General features: G+C 42.8%; 1 protein-coding gene across 1 annotated transcript in view; it reads right to left on the bottom strand.

Moving 5' to 3' along the window:
• cep350 (centrosomal protein 350) overlaps nucleotides 1–21496 on the bottom strand; it is a 31541-nt gene extending 10045 nt beyond the window's left edge. Inside the window, 27 exon segments of the mRNA XM_069679852.1 lie at nucleotides 346–468; nucleotides 1931–2091; nucleotides 2283–2432; nucleotides 2530–2808; nucleotides 2931–3145; nucleotides 3262–3470; nucleotides 3565–3672; nucleotides 3855–3994; nucleotides 4171–4311; nucleotides 4461–4571; nucleotides 4896–5143; nucleotides 5593–5732; nucleotides 7197–7374; nucleotides 7770–7939; nucleotides 8155–8308; nucleotides 8493–9532; nucleotides 10221–10339; nucleotides 10478–11205; nucleotides 13069–13185; nucleotides 14605–14733; nucleotides 14860–14973; nucleotides 15096–15742; nucleotides 18085–18250; nucleotides 18354–18462; nucleotides 18602–18645; nucleotides 18741–18829; nucleotides 21307–21496. Coding sequence (XP_069535953.1) covers nucleotides 346–468; nucleotides 1931–2091; nucleotides 2283–2432; nucleotides 2530–2808; nucleotides 2931–3145; nucleotides 3262–3470; nucleotides 3565–3672; nucleotides 3855–3994; nucleotides 4171–4311; nucleotides 4461–4571; nucleotides 4896–5143; nucleotides 5593–5732; nucleotides 7197–7374; nucleotides 7770–7939; nucleotides 8155–8308; nucleotides 8493–9532; nucleotides 10221–10339; nucleotides 10478–11205; nucleotides 13069–13185; nucleotides 14605–14733; nucleotides 14860–14973; nucleotides 15096–15742; nucleotides 18085–18250; nucleotides 18354–18462; nucleotides 18602–18645; nucleotides 18741–18825 — 5825 coding nt within the window. The 5' untranslated portion in view covers nucleotides 18826–18829; nucleotides 21307–21496.
• Between the last annotated feature and the right edge of the window lie 568 nt (nucleotides 21497–22064).

Below are 22064 nucleotides of genomic sequence, written 5' to 3'. Positions count from 1 at the left end.
AGCAGTAAATTCCGTGTTGGACTGATTGATAAAAACATTGAAAATTCAGTTGTATCCAAGTGAAGTTGTCAAAAGGTTAGCCTACTTCAGCAAGGTAGCTTTCCTTGGGCACTCAAGCTTTCATTCAAACTCCTCCCCCTCACATAATCCATACTGAGAGTAAATCCCAAACAACCAAAAGCACCAATCACTCATCATTCACAGTCCCGCCCCCTACAAGGCCCCAGTGCCAGTGGATGAACACAAGCATGTTCCATGGGGAAGGGGAGGGAGGTGGGGTGAGGCAGGGTAAGGTAGGGCTAGGTAGGGGTGCTGGGGAAAAAGGTAGAGAGCACTGTACAGTACCTGACCAACTGGTTGTAGATAAAGAGCTGGAATTTAGGGTGGAGTTTGGGAAGACAGACACTGAGGGAGGCCCAGTGGTGGGCCGTGAACACAGAGAAGAAGTAGTGGACAGGAGAGCAGTGTCTACAACACACAAGCACGCAACAGACAGAAGTCAAAAGCGGCACACAAACATGGGGATGGAAACAACACACACACACACACAATGTAGAAGGGGGGAATCATTACAAAACACATAAAGGGAAAGAACAAGTAGAGAGAAAGGAGAGAGAAGAGCCATATGAGCAAATGTGGTTTTAATGCACCCGAGGTGTCAGGTCTGTTGTGACCAACCTTTACGCTAACATGTGGGTGTCTACTTTGATGGGCTAGTTGCAGGTAGAATAAATAAGCCTGATTTTTAAACAAATTACAATGCAATGTAAGATGAAGAGAGTACAACTTTGTTAGTGTGTTAGGTCAAGCTGAACATAGAGTAAACATTTTCTTTGACTGCGATCAGTAGCAAGACAGCGGTAACAGAGAGTGACAGAGGAAGGAAAGGAGACAGTTGATAGATTAATAAACAGGATCATGGCAAGAAAGCGAGCCGATAAATGCCTGATCAGAAACAAATGTGTAGATTTTATGTTTTGTGTGTGTACTGTGTTACAGTATAAATTCAAACAAAAAATGTGCCTTGATGGCAGATAAGCCTGTGAGTTACAGTAAAGCTATAAATCCTAAACCCCAGAACAATTAACCCAATTGTTGGAGCTCCCCGGTCATGAGAAGCTCTGCAGCCACCTGACCAGAGCTGTAAGCCAAGTCTAGAATCTTTGAGGACCTACAGGAGTCCCCTCCCACTCGTCAAAACAAGAGGAAGGGGGAGTAATAAAAACGATTGGAGGAACAATCACTACATATCTGAGCTGGACAATAATCATGCTGCTGTAATTTAAAGTCTCAGCATTAAGATTACACAATGCTACAATTATTTAAGACTGTTTAATATTGGCTAATGTTCTTCCTGTGCAACTTCCTTTGAGATTGCATTGATGACTCTGCAGATCTTGCAACATTGCACTGTGGGAGTTTGTACAAATCTGAAGTTAAGGAGGGAACTACGGCAGAGTTTATATGGAGAACAACATGGAGCATGCTTATCTTCACATCCACACATTCACACATCCACAGCTTGTTAGACAGCAAGAGAAAGAAGGCAGGCATAGGTTAGTGTTAATAAGGTTAGATGCTTGATAATGTAAAGACTTAGATTTAATTTCTGACTTTTATGACTTGTCATGGCTGATCAAAAGAAAATAAATACACTTGTCAATAGCACAGAGCATCACTCAATTCATTGATAACAGATCAGAGTCTGTATCACACATTCCTGGTGTAAAACAACTAAGATTGTAGTTTTTAGATCATATAACTAAAAGCCCAAAAGACGGAAACCTCAAAGGGAAGGGCAGCAGAAACAATAAGCTCTGTTCAAACACTGATAAGGGGGCATAACGCCTGATGAGTCAGAAGCAATCGTATTGTAAGTAAGCTGTGAGAACCTGATGAATATATGAAAAATGATAATGAAAGCATTTACTTCTCATCCATGTGAGAGCGCATCTTCTTGAGCTTCTGCATGATGCTGCTTGTCTCACTTCCAGAGATAGAGAGTGAGGGAGAGGGGCTGCGGACATCCTCAGCAGGTCTCATGTTGGGGAAGGCTGCCTCGGACACAGGGGCGTCAGACACAGGAGTGTCCTGAAGGATGAATGAATGGACATGTAGACAGGTTGAGTGTTAGAAAAGCTAGATGAACACTGCAGTTATAATCATGTTTTCTTTCTTGACTCTCATTCTGTAGAACAAACAAATACTGTAATGTGACCCCTAAATCTATCTGTTCCCCTGTACAGGCTGTGAAGGTGCTTAGTGACTGTTGCATTACTTACAGGTGGTGTTTCACCCCCAGCACACTTGAGACGCTCCTTCAGTCTGAGTGTGGAGTTTCTCATCCGCTCAATCTCCTCCTGCTGCTTCAGCAACAGCTGCCTCTCCTTCCTGGCTGCTTTGTTGGCCTCCTGAAGTCGCTTGATCTCAGCCTGGGAACATGAGTATAATGGGAGGGTAAGTTTTGTGAGTAATGATAAGGATAAAACTATACCCATTAAATGTCACCATGCGTCTATCTAGACGTACCTGTTCTTGTTGTAGTTTCAGCAGCAGGCCTCTCTGCTTCTTCCTGATGGGCGGCATTTTGTCGTCCTCTCCCTTGTCCCTCAGCCTCTTTTTCTGGTGCTCCAGCCAGGCCAGCTCAGTCCTGGTCTTCTCTTTGAGAGCTTTCTGGCGAAGATGCAGCAGAGAGCTCTGGTGCTGCAGCCTCACCTCCTCGTCCTTCATGTACTGGCGCACCATGTCCATGGTGAACTGGGAAAAGCTGTCCTGTCCACCAGAGAAGGCCATGTTTGCATCTTGAGGCTAGAGGAGGATAAAGGGGAGAGGGTTTAGATGATACTGGGTTAACAGTAAAGATCCACAACAAGACAAGGAGATTAAAGGTGAAGCAAAGGAAAAGAAAAGAAGTGTCTGAGAGGACTCACCTTTAGGATATTGTGTGCCCCTGAAATCAATATCTTGCTGTGGTTGGCTCCATCATCCTCTGACTCCTCGTGGTGCTGGGACTTCTTCTCCTTAGTTCCGCGGCGGTGCGCCTCTGACGGCAGCAGAGAGCGGAAGGAGCGCTCTTCTATCTCATCCTCTGTCATGGACTCATCAAACTTGAGAGAGTACTCTGTTGCCACTGATGTAGTGTCTCCTGTTGGGTGAAGAGTAAGACAAGCTCAGCATACATTAAAAGTTTTCAACTATATCCTCTCTGTTAGTTGCAAATGTGCACACATGTATTTAAACTTAAGTTAACCAAGGAGATACCTTTGTCATCCACTACAGAGGGGATGCTGTCACTGCAGAGGGAGTCATTTGCAGCTGTAAGAGCTTCCTCCTCTATGGAGCTGCTGCCTGCTTCCCTCTCTTTAGCTCCTCCCTTTCTATGTTTCCTCTCTGCTGAGTCTTTTTTCGACCTTTCTTTGTAGTCTGAGGACACACGCGATGGGCTTTGGTGGCTGCTGGAGTCCGCTCCACTGGTGAAGGGGGCAGAGGATAGATTTAGGGTCTCTTCTCAAAATCAAATGAAAAACTGTAAATGTAGCGCTACATGAGAGGCCTGACTTGTACCTGAGGTTGGGTCTTCTGAAGGACAGAGAGTCAGAGTGACTAAGGCTGTTCAGCGGAGACAAGGATTCCTCTGGGCCCGTCCTCCTGCTTGACACCTGACTCTGGAAGCTGTATGAGATCATGCAATAGAGAGCAATCATTTAATCCCTCAATGGAAAATGAGTCAAATATGTGGCAATGAATCATCTTCAACTAGTGATGTGATCATGTTTATTCTGAATTTAAGAATAAAAAACACTGTGAAGAGTAAACAGTCACAAGCACTTTCACAAAACGTGTTTTTAATTTACCTGTCAGAGTCGTTTTTGTTCGGACTCTGCTGGGAAAAGGAGCTCTGCTGGTCTTTCCGCTCGTCAAACATGGAGGAAGTTGTAGCAACAGGGGAGATGACCAAAGCTCCTGCTATCTGTGTCCGGGCCATTTCTGTCATCTGATAAAGAGGAGCACATTTTACAGATCAAATGTTCGACTTGATGAGTGTTGACACAGAATGTAATGCTTTTCTCTTCAGCCTTTATTGCTATGTCTGAACAGTCAATCAGCTTTTGTTTCAAAATGAAGACAGAGGCTGTTTTCCAGGAAGAGAGGAAGGCAGTGATTGCTTACCTCCTTGATGTGTCGGGCAGCGTCGGCTGTGTACCGTGCTGCCTCAGCCTGTTGACTCATCATCTTTGAAGTTGCCTCCTGGAGGCCCTCCAAAGTCTCTTTTTGAGTTCCAGCCAAGGTTTCCTGCAGTTCTATGTGAGCCTGAACAAAACCAAGCATGGACATGAAACAGAAACTCTCATAGTCCTTAGTATTCAAAAGTTGAGCAAAGAAACACTCAATCTATGACTGATAAATGCACATATTTAAACACGAGCTTACTGATGAAGCGTGTTTGTGTGTAGCCTTACCCTGGCTGCTCTCTGCCTGTTTTCCTCCAGCTGCAGCTGTGCTTCCAGGGCTTCCCTTTCAGCCTTGATCTTCAGCTCGTAGAGGTCACGCTCATGGTTCTGCTGCTTGGTCTGCGGGGTCAAAGGTCAGAGAGCAGGTCAATGTGGTGTATCAATACAGACATTAGTGAGGTAGTAAGTCACTGAGATTTATGGGGGTGAAAAAGCTCTTAAAGTATTTGTTATGTAAATGTTATGCAGCATCAATAATTAATTTAAGTCTCTGATAAATACAATTATTAGTAATTACTTGACTGAATTTAATTCACATTTTATTGTAATTAGCTCAAGTTCCGATTTTGTAACTTGTTCTTCACATAAGAAGAGCTGTTAATACAATCACACATAGCAGAGCTTCTTTCTAGTCCTTATCCACACATTTCATTCCTCCTTCACCTTGAGCATCTGAGCCAATGACACGCTCTCCTGCTGAGCCATGGACACACCCATTATCCTCTCCACATCCCCCAGGTGTCGGACCGACTCCTCAATGGACTCCAGATACTGGAGCTCTGCTGCCATACGCTGTTGCAATACAGCAGGTGAATATTGCAGTTGACCTGAGAGAAAGGAAATGCAGACAGTGTGAGAGAGCGATCTTTAAAAGAGGATGTTCGTGTGGCACTTAAAGCTACTGTGAGGAACTTTCGATCTGTGTTGATTTTGGCGCCCCCCTGTGGACAAAGCCATACCTCTAATCTCTTTGCTGATCTTGTCCTGTACATGCTTAAGTGGTGTTTTTTAACAAACAAAATCTCATCCTGCCTTCTTTAACAATCATATGTATCACTCACTTTAAATATGGAAAATGTAAACCAAGGCAGCGTGCAGTTAATCGCTTCGTCTGACACCTACCCCCCGCCAGCGGTTTCAGGCATTAAAAATAACTACATAGAAATAATCAATCTTGTCGCTGATGGTCTGGTTTGCTTTTGTAGCTCATATAGAGTAATCAGAATTAATTTTAGTCTGATTCATAACCATATAAAAACTCCTCACTGGAGCTTTAAACAATAATAATCTAAGGAGTTTAAAACCCAACAGTGAAGGTAACACCTTGTTGTTTATTATATTATTGTGAAGTTTTATTTACCTGTGGTCTTGACCAGAGAGCCACTTCTCACAGCCTCACTGGGAGAGTTTGCTCCTGGAGGAGAAGCAGAATCTGGAGAGATGCGTGGAGAAGCATGTTTTGGCCTGGATGCCGAAGACTTCCTACTGTCAACTCCCAAACTAAAAAGATATTAAGAAAAGAACAGAAGGAAATAAGCTCAGGTATGTAATCAATAACAAATATGAATATTTCCTCTAAAAGGTGAAACATTTGTAGCTAAAAAAAGGTAAATATATCACTTTTCAAGATGGTTTTAAAAGCTTAAATTGAGAAATTTAATACAACACATTGATCTAATTGTTAATTCAAAAACAGGTTAAATAAAAATCTGACCCAGGGAGGTGTAATGGACAAGCTTTGCAGAGTACAGTGAACATTTTGATGTGTAGAAGGCTGACCCAATGATAAAGGAAGTAGGGGCCCCTGGTCATGCAAATCCTAGATCTGACCGAGGCAGCACAACCCTGCTGTGAGAGGCCCAGACTATGAATGGCTATATTGTGCGGCTCAGAGACGAGGCCGAGGGCGATGTCTTAAAGGATCAGGATACACTTTCTTATTAAGGGTGGAAGACAGTGGCGCCTTTTTTTCCTCAAAGGATAACAATTAGAGTCAATGAATATATCATAATACAACTATACTACATGTAAACTGTCAAATGGCATTTATGAATGAAGTCAAAGATATACAAAACTAATTCAGACACTTCATCACCAACAAAGCAAAACAACGACCAGCTTTAAAAATCAATCATGTCTAAATGTCCTGGCTTTATTCTGAAAGACACACAGGCTCCACACAGTGGGAGGAATCTGCCACCTGGGTTTCAGAGTACCATTACAGAGCTCAAATGTCAACACTGGGCACTGAGATTAAGAAGAAAAAGACTCTCCTTTTCTCTGGCAGCAGGCCCGAGCTGTGGTGAAGCTGGCTGACCCGACAAACCACCCTGCAGGCCCCCCAACACAAGATAGCCAGTGTTTTCTGTCTTGGGTCGCAATGCAGCCTCCTCCTGCTGCTGGGCACTACAAGACTGCTTAAACCCTCAGGCCTTCAACAGAACAGCAAGCCACAAGACTGTTTAGCCTGGCAGCCTCAACTAGGACTCTCTAAACGTACTTTGGTAATTTGTCATGCCCAGATAAATTAACCTTTGGGTAACAGTTTATACCAAGAGGCGGTTTCTGAGTGCTTGGAACAGAAACAACTGAGATGACCCATTCATGCCTAAATGGACAATTACATTTAAGTTTATCTTGGAAATACTTGAGGAAGGAAACTGCGTGACTTAACAGGTTAATTTAAATATTTCTTTAAACAGATTCATCTGAACTAATGTTTCAATTTAAACCATCAACCACTGAAAAATTTGCACCAGGAAATGAAAATGCAAGCCAATAGCACCACCCCTGAAATCTAGGAAGGACGCAAAATACCCGAGACCATTAAGTGTGTGATAAATGTACACGTTCATGTAAATCACACTGCACACCTGCACAACTATCAACCTTACAAAGTTGTTTTTTTAACTTTTCCAAAAGTATAGAACATTCCATTTAATGTAGTCTATAGTGGATCATTACCTTTGGTGAGAAGTTTCCCCCAAAGTGTCATTAGCGTGGACACTCTTTGCTTGGCTGTGGGCGGAGCTTTTGTCTGAACCTCTCTTCTTGGAGTCACATGACAACGCATCCGAGGGAGGCGAGCAGGAGCTCCTATGCTCTCCCACCAGAGTGGCATCGCTATGGTCTGACGCTGTGCCTGCAGAGAAATGGAGTAGTTTTTATTTTGCACAAAAAGGGCAATATGTCGTGGTCCTAACTCGTGCAATATAATTATCGATAGGCGGGCCCCAATATATCCATATTTTACTTTACATATACAACGCTCTAAACAAATTTCCCTGCGATCCTAACTCATCCCGTCACTACTTCATGACTCCTGACAGGGGTGCTTATGACATGAATGAAGGTACTGTAAACACAAATTAAATGGCCGAAGAAGTTGACAGCAGGATAAAAGAGATGCAGAAGAGGGAACACAAATTGACCACACAGAGACAGATTCTTGATTCCTTTAACAAATAAATATCTTGATATAGATAAAAATAAAATAATCTGTTATACAAGGAAATAAAGAAAAAAAATAATTCTCACCTCTTTTTCTGGCAGAGTGCTTAGAGAAAGGTGAAGAGCCAGATGTTGAACCAGAGGATAGATGCGGTGAGTGAATAGATGAGTGAAAGGATGAATGTTGGGAGTTGATGCCTCCCGCACTTCTTTCATAAGGAGACCTCCTCATTAGCTCCTCAAAGTGAGTGTTCACACTATCAAAGAGGGGGAAAAATGTCTGATCAACTCACAAATTAACATTTAGAAAACACTATGTCTAGTAAACATGGGATAAACCTGCAAGCCTGTAAGAAAAAATCTATAAACTCAAGAGCACAGAGGATGGATTGCTGCGTGAGCTTTCTATTTGTGTGACATGGATGCCCTCCAGTGGTCACTTTAAGAACTAAGATCCACTTTCTTTTCGTACCTGTTTGAATTGGAGCCTTTCTTTAACTTGCCACCGTCTCCGCTGCTGTGTGACGAAACAAAGTCATCTTCATAGACCGCTGCGTCTACGGGGCCGTTTTCATGGTGTAAAGAATGGGCAGAGGGAGACGTCCTCTCACAGTTCCTCTCATGCGCTACAGGACGAGGTGAACAGACAGGAGAGAAATATTAACGACCTTACTTTGGACTGTCGCTTTGTTGTTCATGCTTTTCATCAATTAAATACTCATCATAATAAGTCACCAGCCACATACAATATTAAAAACATTGACACCGATATGTGTTCCTTAGTGAAAAGGTATTCATATTTGAACTTACCTTGTGCATGACCATGGAGGTTTCTAGTGTAAATATTGATGACACTTAGAGGGCTTCCTTTGTTCAACTCCTCCCACGCTGCTTTGCTGCCCTCATGCCGCGCAAAGGGTGAGCTGAGGGCCGAGCACCTCGCCGCCTCCCTCTGGAACTCTGACAGTCGCTGGTGATCCCTCCTTTGGCCCGCACAGTAGTCCACTGTTGCCAGGCGAGCTGCCGGTTTAGGTACACGATTGTTGGAGCGGTGAGGAGGGCTGGCCTCGTCCTCAGAAAAACTCCCTTCACTGAGAAGAGGACCCTCGCTGATTGAACCCGCGCTTGAGTCGTGGAGATCTGTCCGATTCTTGTCCTTGTCATCTATCAGTCCATACCCTCTTCTTTGTGCAGTTGTATCCATTCTCTCTAACTCTTCAAAGCCATTGACTAGCGTCCTCCTTTCATGTGTGTAACTGTTCAGAATGGGCCCTGTTAAATCAGCTGTTTGTGGTTTGGTCAAATCGGCGTGTGTACCTTTTGTTTGTTTCTGTCCTCTGAAGGCGTGTAGATTACCGGCTCCTGGAAGGACTGTGCCATCGTATGAACTATGACCTATGCTGGTTAAAATCCTCTGAGACCTCAAGGCTACATCATTATTTTCAGTGGCGGCTGTTTCTGCCCAACATCCAACGTCAAAATTAGCTGCATAGGGCCTCATAGCAAAAACAGAATCAGCCTCCATTGAAGTGGCTGTACCGTAGTTGATCCCCTCCCCAGCAAGTTTCCTTGCCTCGCTCTCTATGCGGTTGGAGAGGGATGCGGCTGTGGCCTTGAGCGCCTCAATGCGGGACATTTTGGATCGTGACATGTTGGAAGGTGCTGTGGCTGGACGCCGGTTGTGCTGGTGGTTACTAGCTGCCACTGCAGTCTCCATCCTGAGAAGCTGAGAAAGAAGGGGGTCACTAAAAGGGGTTGGCGTGATGCTGCTGGGACCAGTCATAGGCCGGACCGCGGGGCTCAAGCGGTCAGGCTGAAGGTAAGACGTAACTCCAACATCCAGATCATTCCTGCAAGAAGGGCAAAAAGAATAGAGAAGTTAACTTACAGTGTAAGCATCTTTTTATGCTTGCTGCTGAAGAAGAGAACTTTTATGACCAACGCCTAGAACATTTTTCAGCAATACTAGGTTTTCAGAATACATTTGTTCCTACACGCCTTTTCAAAACCATCATTATGTGTGTCAGCATAATGTTTTTTACAGCTATAGTTTTTGAACGAATGTATCCACCAGCCTCATACATAACTGTAAATACAGAACATAATGTAGAGGAAAGAGCTCACACTAAAATGCATGGAAAATGATAAATCAGAAAAACTAGGAATAATAAGTACAGTCATTATCCACCATCATCTCTGTTTCCAGTTAATTATGTCAGATGTTCTTTCAAGCGCCCAAAATAGGATAAGTGAATATTATAAGTGCCCTCTAGTCACTTTTTTAATCCTTAATAAAATGCAGAGCAAAAAGGCTCCTGGGGCACTGACAAGGAGTGCTCATAAAAATAAAAAGAACATCCTTGAAACAAACGTTTCTCTGTTGGTTTACAGTCAGGTGATCTTCCAAAAGTTACTGCCCGAACAACTATTTCCAGAAGACACCAGGGCGTGTGTTCTGTGTGATGTTTGTTGTTTATCAGTGTCAATAATCTGTGTGTAGGTGTGTAGTTTGTTATTCTTAGATATTTTTGTGTGTACCTGGATAATGGAGGTGGTGGCTGATCATTTAAAGACCTATCGCTGCTGGAGGGACTCTGCGGTGCCTCTAGTCTTTTGTTTTCCTTGTCTGACTCTCCTGAGGGCTGGTACACTGGTCTCTGTAGAAACACAAAGGTTAAACACGTCAAAAATGATGTATTTTTTTCTCAGATGTGTCTCTTTCACTTATGTATTTATTACATCTTATACAGCTTGAATATTTAAAAAAGGATGAGTTTCATGGTTATGTAAAATACCATTTGAGCAGGCTGCATCTGTGCGGCCTCCTCCCCCAGCTGCACCTCCTCCAGCAGTTTGTTGTAGGTCTCCTGTAGTCGCTTTTGTACAGGAGCCACAGGTGCCTCACTAGGAAGGGCCACTGTTTTAGCTGCGTCTCTTTGTTTTCTGTAGAGCTCCTGCAGCCTCAGGTTTCTCCTCTCGGCTTCCTCCCTTTGCGCCCTCTTCTCCTCTGCTTGACGCCTCTTTCTCTCCTCCTGCTGCTTCGAAATGTACTGCCGAACAGTGTCCGCATCGTAGTGTCGCTTTTTGTGCCCCGTTTCAGCCGTGCTGGCAGTGTGTGGTCGGTGTGCTGTGGGGCTGGCGCTGCGGCATCCTCTAGAGGAGAAACCTGCTGGCACAGTAGTTCCCCAAGCAGATACTGGAGTCCTTGTTCGTGACCCCGAACCCCCTCTTCCTCTCCTGCCACCGCTCCCACCCTGGGATCTTTGCCGGGCCCTCTCCTCCCTCTCAGCGGCTCTGCACTCCAGCTGAAGGTCATCAAGTATCCCCTGGATGTCTGCTGACAACAGGTCAGCGCCTACACCTTCTGGTGCCCTGTCCCGATCTGCAGATGAGGGGGTGGATGTGGTTGTGGAGCGGTTTTTAGATTGCCCCTGAAAACCACTATGAGGCCTTTCTCTACTGTTAGGGCGAGACCGCTGGTTTGCTTCTGAGCGTGGGTCTGAACTAGAACGGTGATGGGAAGCTGATGGACAAGTAAAGAAAAGGAAAATGTTGGTCACTAGTTATAAACTCTATCATGAAAACTAAAGTATACACACTAAGCACATACACAGAAAATGCTATTAAATCACATTTAAGGTAGTGAGCCTTGTATTCCAACACATAGTGATAATGCGCTGCCTGCTGCAAACCAATGGAGGAAACTAACGAGCCAAGCCGTTGTTAACCTTTCCTGCTTCAGCGTCCCTAAGCGTAGTCAGAAAGCACAGGGCAGACTTCTTGTTGTTCTGCTCCAGGGCCGAAGCTTTAGCTAGCTTCGGGGCTAACTGCCGTCACTTTACTACGCCAGCAGCAAGCAAGACACATTCTGTTGTTTATACAGCTACCGATCACAGTTTTCTTTGTTCTTCCGCTGCTCCGGTCCCCGACACTTCCCGTAACTCGTGCCTACGTTCTCTCTCACTTGCTCTACCACCCCACAATCCCTCACTTAGACAGCCCGAATACCAAGTAATACGAAATCTATATTGTTAAAATTTTACACACTTAAACAGAGGTAGAAGTCTGTAAACAGAGAGGCTTCACAATATATCTTATTTAGCATTGAAATCGTAACAAGCGTCAGTACTAACTCAGACATGTACTGTAAAAATGAATGTTTTCATTTTCCATGACTTATCTAGAAAAGTAATCCATATAATATTACAGACATAAACAGAACAAACTGATTGCTGTATTGTATATCATAGTCTACATTTCACCTGCCTGCAAATATAACCACAACAGATCTTTTATGGATAATGTCGCCTGGATGCTTCAGGCAGGTGTTTAGAAAAGCAAGTCAGCTTTTTGCAGGTATATTAGCACCTCATCCAGTGCTGGTTAAAGGTCACATCTTTACTGTCACGGTGCCGCTCCAAGCCTTAATGTCTTGAGAGTTTTACCTCCTAAACTGCACTGGCAGGCCTGTTTATCTTCTAATAGGCAAATTAAGCATACACTTCCAACCTTGTTATAAATGTTTGATTAAATGCAAATATGTGCCAACCAGTGACTGCAGCAGATTAAACTCCAGAGATAAAACACTAGACTCAGTCAGAGAACACATACTATAAAATGAGGCCTGGGGGGGGCAGGCTTGTCATGGCAACTCTAATCTGGGCCAAACCGAAAATTCCCGTCACGATTTTACAGTGTCTAATCCAGATAGCTTTTTTTTTTCAGAACATGGCAGCAGTGAGCCTCATTACCTCTCCCTGCCCCCCCATGCCGTCTGCACTGGGGGCAAACCTCTGGAAAACCAGGCCATGTCTAATTGTGCATCCAACCAGAACAGCACGTCAATCTCTATTCCTTCCGGTCAGTGGTGCCCGGTTAAGATGCAGCTACAGAGGTTGATGCTTGTGGTGGAGGTTTAGAGAGACTTAGTCTATGGCTGTGTGTGTAAAGAAGCAGACTCTTTATTTATTAATATAATTGTCTGGCTCTTGTTAGCCTTGCTGTCTATCTGTTGGTCCCAAGCTAAACCTCTCGTTATATGATGGCACCTCGAAATAAATTCATTAAAAGCATCACAGGTAAAAGCAAAATGAGAGATCAGATCAAAGTAGAACTAGGACAAAAGATGGGGGGAGGGGGAAGGTAGAGAGTCTAGAGCAAAACCTAATTTGCACTTTGGTGATAAAGTCTTGTCCTACTTGCCACTTGACGTAAATAATGCAGAGAAGACATTTTTCACATCAAGCTGAAACAATTTGAATGTCCCTGCGCCCTATAAGAAATCCGAGTTGTTTATGTTACAGGTCAGAGCATGAAATGCTCTAACTTAGTTATGTAAGACGGGTGCAGAGGCATGTATAGAAGGGTAAGAGTCTCTGGGTCCCACCTGTTCTGTGCTGTCCATCAGCTTGTTGATGCCTGTCCTCCCTGGAAAGCTTTGGAACAGGACCCAGTACCATCGTTACCAGCTTTTGGCCCTCTCGCCAGGATGCAGGACTTATCACTGCAGAGAAAAATAAAGTTTACAGTTTAGCATTACATTTCATTATAGTTCACGTCGACCTCGTGGAACAGGATTCCATGCATTAGCACGTATATGAAGACATGCCACTACAAAACGAAGACAAACAAACTTGGTGTTGGCAGGTTATGCAAATACCTCCAAAGTGTATTTCTCTCTTTGCCCCATCCTGTGTATTAACTTGCTGGTGTCATTTACTGCCACCAGCTCATCATGACAAGAGTGAGAGGAACTACATTTGGAGTGCAGAGAGCGTTTCAAAACAGCTGACTCTCTTTATGTCAAAGAATCTCCAGTGCACTTTTTACGATGACTCTCCTCTATGGAAGAGCAATTCCTGGTAATGAAACCGTGAATCCACTATCCAAGCAGCTGCTTGTACCAAGTGGATGAGCCAAGTGAACCTGGCCACAGATTTCAGGGGGCTATTTATAGTGCTGTGCCAGCGTTGAACAGAGACCAGCCAGAGCTAAGTGACAAAACAAAAGTAGTGAGAAACACAAGCGGAAACCAGTCGCAGAGTTAATAAGAGATATATCTAACCTCCGCTTTCAGGATAACCAAATATCTGTACTGTATATTCCACTCCTTTTTGCAATGAAAATGAATTATTCATTGGAATATTAGTTCCCAAGTATCAATTATTATATATTTAACCATTTCCACAAGTCTATATGAACACAGAGACAAAGAGATAATCATGTTAACTTGTTTGCCTCTGGGAGCATCTTTGTAAGAGAGAAGGCAAAAGTTATCTTAGCTGTCTGAGTATTGCTATGCCAGGTTACAGCAGTATGTGCTGCTGTTTGCTGGTCGCAAACTGCATGTCACACATACTGGACATTTCTTCAGGGATTAAAGTCTTAACACAACCTGGAAGCCAACAAATGTTTTTGGTTAATGTAGTGGACAACACACAGACACCGTATGGGACAACACACTGAGTACTGTAGTCTCAACATTTGTGTCTAAAGGCTGTCTGAGGCAATTATGTAAAGATCATTTGTTAAGCTGGTATGTAAACAAATGTTATTAAGACTGCATTGCCAAAAGGGCTAACAGAAGATAGCAGTAATATTAAGCTTAAATTATCAGTGTGAGCATTTGTGTGGGGTAAAATAACACCACCATGTATGCTTATACAAAAAAAGGCAGAAAGGTAGATAGGCTTTAAAGAATACAGCTGATTTAAAAAGGCACTAAAGCTGAAAAGTCAATTGAATAAAATCTTCCAAGCACAACGGTAGTTCAATATTTGAGGCTCTTGCTTTTGGACCATGTGCACTGACCCATGACAAAATCCTGCCAGACTGTTCCACATGCTTCGCTTTCCCACTGTCACTAATTAAAAATAGATCAGAGGGTGGGTTGGCCCTCTTACATGAAAGAGGATTATTATACCTGGTTTTGCATTTAGGTCGGAGGAAGGGGCAGATCTGTGGACCTTCCTGACGGGCTTTGGAGGTCTCCTCTCTTTGGACTTGTCTGCTCTCTGTTCCCTCTGCTGCTGATTCCTGGATCGGGTGGTTTCTGTAAATAGAAGATTGACGCAGAGAATTAGCCACAAAGCATCACAGAATCCCATAAAACAGCAGAAAAATGTTATAAAAAGGGAACGGCAGCAATAAAAAGAAAATGTTTGTGTCATTTGCTCACCAGCAAACTGTCGAGACAGGTCTCTGTATATTTCTCTGCTGAGGTTATGAAACTCCTCTTCGTTCCAAACTTTCCCATCAGGAGTCCGGATCTTTGTCTCAGTACTGTTGAAACCTGAGGGTCAAAGGATTGAAGATGGAAGCTTTAGCATCCTGTTTTCACCCTATGGCTACCAAGTTCTCACTTCACATATCACTTAAATTAAAAGGTAAAATAACATCCTACACTGATGGTACCTTTGTATATAGGTGCAGGCGGTGCAGCTGCTACTTTCCGTACTTTGGCTGTAGGCATGTTGCCAGTACCGGTATTGTTACTCCCCACAGCTGCCGTAACGGGCTGTTCAAGATAACCCAACAGTTTCTCTCTCTCTGCAGCCTCCTCCAGATGTTGTCTCTGCCTGCGAATACGCTCTTTGAGCTTCTCAAGCTTATCATCAGGCTGATGTCGTCTAAGGTTCTCCAGCCGCTGGGAAGCAGAGCCAGGGCTGGAGGAGGGAGTGCTCTCCCCTCTGCGTACGGAGCTCGGGGCTGAAGCTAGACATGGGCTTGATTCTTGGCTGTCCATGCCAGGTTGTGCTTTGGGAGTTCTTTCCTCCTCAGCCTCCTTTACACCTGTGAGATGTGACTGGTGTCCAATAGTCCTCGAGGTGACCAGGGCTGGCTGGTCATTGAGGTAGCGGACCTCTGTGCTCTCCAGAGCCGAGGAGTGTGTGCTGTCAAGGTCCCTGTCGGCCTGTTTGTCCCTGGTGTCTCTCTGGTAGACAAGCTGGCTGAGCAGAGGATCTGAGGAAGGCGGAGAGGAAGGGTGCGAAGACCCTGGCACCGACTGCAGACTGTAGGCCTCCAGCTGAGAGGAGGGATGTGGTGGAGGGGTGGCCTCTCTGTACACAAACCAGATTACATGGGATCAGGAAGGGGATCAAGATTTACTCTTAATTCACAGCACACGGAGTGTACAGAAAAGCACATTTATGGAGAGAGGGATGAAGAGAAATTTCCACTCTAAAAGTCACATTTGATCAACGATAAAAACTATTTAAAACTTAAAGCAGGAATGAAAATTACTGTGGAATTATGAGATTTTGTCGTGCCATCTACACACCCTTGATGACTGACATGATTGCAGAGTGCTGATGTCTCTCTGATAACATTGCAAACGTGATCTGAATAGCGCAAACTAGTGTGAACGTTTGCTTGCAGTCCTAAACAAGCATCATTGACATATCAACACGTTGGTCTTGCAAACTTGTGAGCGAACAATTTCCTATTTATACATCCAGCAGTTACAGAGCAACAATATTATTCATTTGGAATCAAGTCAAATATTCACTCTGCTTTTGGTATCTACAAAGTCCTATGGGTAACAAGTGTGTCTTTAGCTGCTAAATGTGGCACTATGTTCACCAGCTAGTTTCTTACTTGTCTCCTAGTGCACAATGGGTTTAACAGATTTTTCACCAAAATCACCTGCCTGCTGAGATCACAGACAACATTATCATTAGAGTGAAACAAACCTAATGCTGCAACAGACTTAGGACTTTCCTAGTGTACTAGTAGTCATTAGTGAAGCCATATGTCGGCTAGTTGTTGGGACTGAAGGGAAGCAAGGTGAGCAGATTAAGTAGTTTGTGAATAAACACTTAAATAGTGTGAATAATAGATTACGACTAAAATGGGAAGTAAGGCAACACCATGTAGAAATAAGGAAATGCAGATTGGGTAAGTCTGTATGTGATGCTATGCTTCTCACAGAAATTCTGCTTAATCACAAAGCCTCCGATCGTTTAGATTAATTTCTTTGACAGCCTGATTGAAAACATTTTTTCAAGCTCATACACTAAGTGAGCCGCCTTTTTACCACAATGTTAACAGCAAAAGCGCTAATGATTCTGAATGTGTCTAAACAACCAGCAAGGAGTCAGAACACTTTCTTCAACAAAGCATTAACATTGTACTAAAGGAGGCCGCTGGTCTCTATAGGCTAATTCAATTGACTTTGACCTGGCATGTTTTACGACGTAGGTAACTAACTAACTAACTGGTGAAGACCGCGCTGAGACTTTCATAAAACAGGTGCTTTATTCACTCAGTGAAGCAAACAAAATGCATAACCCTTTTCACACCTGCTGCACTTGAGCCTGAGCTTATCTTGACACTCTCTGCTAAATAGTAACATACTTATGTAAAGTAACCAATAAATAAGCATATGCTTCACTTTGTCAGCTGTAGAGCCTCATAGTTTTCAGTAGGTTACAAACATGACGGACTTACTACACAAAACATACCCGGGGCAAATTAAGTCACACGAATATGTTAGTATTACCCACAAGGCTTTTTCTGTAACACGACAGATACTTATAGTAGACTCATAGACAAGGTGCAGCTCCTGGAAGGATATATTTTTCTGCAACTTACAGACCAATGAAAACTTCCCCAACTAGGCCTCTTCTCATCTAATAACGTTGGTTGACTATTAGGGGGCAGCAGTTAAAAACAAAACCTGACAGCTAAACAATGAACTAAAACTCACTACAAAGCCCTGTTAAGCTGACATCGCCTGCAGATTTAAGGGTTTCACGTTGTTTGTATACTGCCATGTATTGTTAGAGAATAAATTACTACAGCCATTCCAATGGTCAAAATTCAAAAACTGACAATGCTAGTATTCAACACAATTTACTGTACAATGTGCAGCACATTTACATTGTAAATCCGGTAATTCTGCTGCACTGAAACTTTGGGTTTCGCTGGAGAAACTGGTGCCTTGGGCTACTGTAGTATGTGAGAGCTATTGAACTAAGAGCTCTTCAGAGAAGATGTCATGAACATATGGTACCTGAATCGAAGCCCTGAGGGGCAGAGAGAGTTGGGGAGTTGTAAGAGCTCTCCTGCTGTATCAAGCTAAAACAATGAGTGGATGCAATATTTAGGATGTAAATATCCCAGCCAAGGTGTGGAACGAACAGTCACAAAAATCGTATTATGTTTTCACTCGATAGAACATACACACATCATTTATAGTAAGACCAAGTAGTGATCATGTTAAATAGTTATATTAATAAGTTTGGTACAGTATACATATTTAGGCAGTTCTCAAAAGCACCAACAATGACAGACATCCAGTCCTCAGTGTGACAGCATACCCCGTTATCAAAGTACATCTACAGACCTACAGAGAGGTGGCTTAGGCTTTTAAGAATGCGTCCAAGTGCAGAATTTTTACCTGAAGGAGGCCAGTGGTTCCCTGAACTCCACACTGTTGTTTCTGCGGACATTGCTGTCCTGAGTGGTATTTCTCAGTGGGCTGCGGGAGCTGCTTTTTTCTGGACTCTGCTGACTACGCCCCCTGTGCTTTGAAGACCCTCCATTGTCATCAGCTTGTTGTCCATCTATGACAGATTGAGCAATGTTAAGAGATATACTTTGAATATAAACTTCCTAAAAATAGCAGTATTTTGCCCAATATTAGCTTAACTATTTGTCATTACTCACTGCGGTTGGGGACCGTCCTGGAGGATTTCTTCTTGGGAGGGTCCATGACAGACTCCAGGAAAACCCCTGTCCCTGGAGTTGCCTCTAGGCGGTTTTCTATATGCCGCAACTACAGAGGGAGAATAAGCAGACTCCTTTGGTTATGTAAAGATGAAAAGGAGTAATCTTCGTCATCATAATAATGCATAATACTGAGAGGCAGACTAACAAACAAAGTCATTCAGCAGAAAACTTGCAGGCGTACTTACAGCAGCTTTGGACTGAGTCAAACTTTTCCATGCAGATGTCAGCTCTGACAAAGAGAATAAGATATACCAACTTTAAGAATAAACACTTGACAACTACAAATATTTTTTAATTATGATTATCTATTTCAATTAAACAAACCTGTGCCAATACTGTGATCGGTGAGCAGCTGAGAAGAGATTTTCAGAGACGCCTCTTTTTTCCTGCTGCTCCTCATCTCTCCCATTCACCTGCAGCCAAGAAAGGACACAAGCAAACAATGAAAAAAACAATTACATAAATGAGATCAGCACAAAACAGCTTTAAAATATACTCTTTTACTACTATAGCATATAACAGATAAACGATCTAAAGATAGACGCAGAAACATCTCAGCAATAAACTCTAAATGTTAACTGAAAACAGAGCAGATGTCTCAAACAGAAACAAGAAAGACATAAAGTAGCCCTAGAGACATGAAGTCCAGCTAACAAGCTACAATCTATGCCCAGCAATTTAACTAATTAAATGATATAACAGATAATATGTGTTTAGCCTAATTCATTCCTTGTATAACATACATGTTATAAGAGCTTCTTGACAGCTGAGCAATGTCGCTCTGCCATTTAAAACTGGTTGGACAGTACATTCCTCAAAAGATTTCCATGAGGGAAGGTAAGCAGAACTGTCACATGTCAGCCATGTATGTGATGTTTATCTAAAACACGTCACCTGTAATGCAACAGTACAGGTGTCTGGTTTTACCTGGGTATGACTCTCATTGAGTCAACAACAAAATATTGTGTAGCAATTTTGTTTTAATTAGGGAACCGTCTGCCTAGAAAAGCACAGGGTCCATTTGTTGACAACTTTTAGCATGATAATTGCAAGGTGTATCTCTAAAAAAGCCTACTTTTGATAGTTTGCTCATTGTGGGCGTTTTGCAATCACACTATAACACTAATTTGAGTCACACGGAGTTCTTCAGAAGTCATGCATTTTATTCATAACAATCACGTGACACCGCTCCAAGGCGTTAAAGTCAGGAGGAGAAAGCAAACAGGGCGACAACTAAATTCACCTTTGCTTCTTCCTCAATATAAAATTCCACTCCCCAAAAACATGAAGCCATACACGAATTGATGTGTTATAATCTCAAACTTCAACCGTAGACAGTATGAATTAAATTAGATTTACTCGACCAGACCATAGACAGTAACCGGTGTCTTTCTTTTATCTGAATCCAGATGGGACTGAATCCAAACTTTGTTGTAGTAAAGCCAAGAACAGCTAAATGCTATGTCGTTATGTCATCTCATCTTTTGACTGTCGACATAAGCTGACGTTAACAACTTTTGGTAAAACTGAACTTGAACTGAAAAGTTTGCACGCAAGTATTACATGAAACATTTCCTGGTTTGAAACTAATCCAACGTTGGTAAAAACGTTTTAAGGCCAACTTATTTCAAGTGTTAGCCTCCCTAATCAGTTGGCTAATTGTGGACAACAACCAAAAGGTCTAAAACAACAGGCTGTTTACAGTACACAGGTCCTGTATTGCTGTCACAGGGCACCCACCCAATCCATGCATTCAGTGCGTATCAGGTTCATTGGCGAAAGTTTATTGAAATTATAAACTGCTCGTAGTGAAGGTGAAACCATTGACCTATCAGAAACAGCAGAGCCTATGTCGGGCAGCGGTAAGTGACAAAAAGGCAAATTTTCCCGATGCAGTGCGGTTGATTTCCATGAAAGCAAATACAACCATGTTAAACAAAGATGGCGCATACTTTCTCATTCGCACACGGTCTGCTGCTTAGCAGTAGACAAACAGTGCTGCCACCTATCGGTGGCCGCTATATTACAGAAACACGATGTGTACGGGGATACTATTGGTGTAAGGGTGATTTATTGTTGCAATACACCTTTCCAACACTAATGTCACCCCTGTGCAAAAGGCTACATAGAAACGCCCTGACCCCGGGACGAGGAAGAAATAGTGCCATCATTGACTTAACAGGGTTGTATTGACTTTAACTTTAATCTCACTCACTCCATCGTTTTAAGTCGTCCTTTTACCTCCTCACGTACACCTGGCATCTCTTATTTGTCCCTGGACCGGTCGATTAGAAGTTACTCAGTGGCCTCATATTTTTAATATAACTTTTTTGACACCGAGAGCCTGAATTGGGTGGCTAGACACCGAAAGTTCATCGGGACCCGTACAGGACTGCCGTTATTCAAACGCTAACTGTTGATGGCTAACTGGTCACTTTTATTATTGCATATTCGAAAATATAATAATTTTAAATCAAACAACATGTAAACCCCATTTAACTCACAACTCGTAGTCGAGAAACGACCTGTGTCAAGGGCTAAAACTGTAACATCCTACCCAGGAAATACACATAACACAGCCCATCGTTACATTAATCTACTTTCGGGTGTGAACTTACAAACAGGGTACTCATGTTTTTAGCCAAATTGTATGAACAACAACCCCAACTATTAAACAACCATGTTTAGTTCTAAAGTACAATAGTTGTACGCCCCCAAAAATATGTCTGCAGCTCATTCTAACATCTACTTCAGGAGGACTTGTTTCTTAATGTCTTCGGTCCAGAGATTAGTCGGATCCGCCAACTCAAGAGAGTTCATGTTAACGCTAGCTGACAGGAAAGTCTGTATTAACTTAGCTTAACACATCTTTGGAAAAAATAAAAAATACCTTCAGGGAGACGACCCGATGTGTCTAGATGTCCACATTAATCCCGATGTCCTCGTGATAAGAAAATCCAAACTTCTCCAGACTTCTCCTTCAGTTTCGTTGCTGTCTGTTTGCTAACGTCAGCCAGCTAACGTTAGCAAACCAATGTTAGCTAGCAGTTGAGCCAACTAAGCTAGCAACTTTTTCGAGCGGCATGCATCCATTGTTTTTGCTTCGGTGTTTTTCCAGGCAACTAGATATCCAGGTCAGCTGTGAGATTCCTAGAAAGAAATGTCGCTACCCGCCTCTGAGGTTGTCTTTCCCGGGTTACTATGTTGATGTTTCCCAACGGTGGGTGAAACTGGAGTATCCAAGACGGGTAGGTAACGTTTACTGAGACCGAAATATCGCGAGAGTTAGACCACGTCAAACATGTTAGGAAGAGCATCACTCTCATAGACACAACATCACAAAACTCACTATTCACCTCATTTTCGGCAGAAAATAACATAAATATATACATGTTAAGGATGATACTAACAATTTAGTACAGAAAAAATACAATTGTACTATTATTTTATGTACATTTTAATGTATATTGTGAACACCAGACTGTAGATCTATTGCCTTTGATCAATAAAAAGCCATTTTGAAAATCATAATTTTAATAGATTAGGTAATAATAGGACCCGAAGACCTTTGAATAATCTTGCGGTGAGAAGTAGTGTTGATCAGTTCCCCCACTTAAGGAAATGTCATAGTCTTAATGTGCTTTTGCA

Source organism: Semicossyphus pulcher, unplaced genomic scaffold, assembly GCF_022749685.1.
Source record: "Semicossyphus pulcher isolate SPU_LCO1_2020_fin unplaced genomic scaffold, fSemPul1.0.p SCAF_4, whole genome shotgun sequence".
NCBI lineage: Eukaryota > Metazoa > Chordata > Actinopteri > Labriformes > Labridae > Semicossyphus > Semicossyphus pulcher.
Note: the sequence above shows the minus strand (reverse complement) of the source record. Positions and strands in the feature narration are given on the sequence as shown.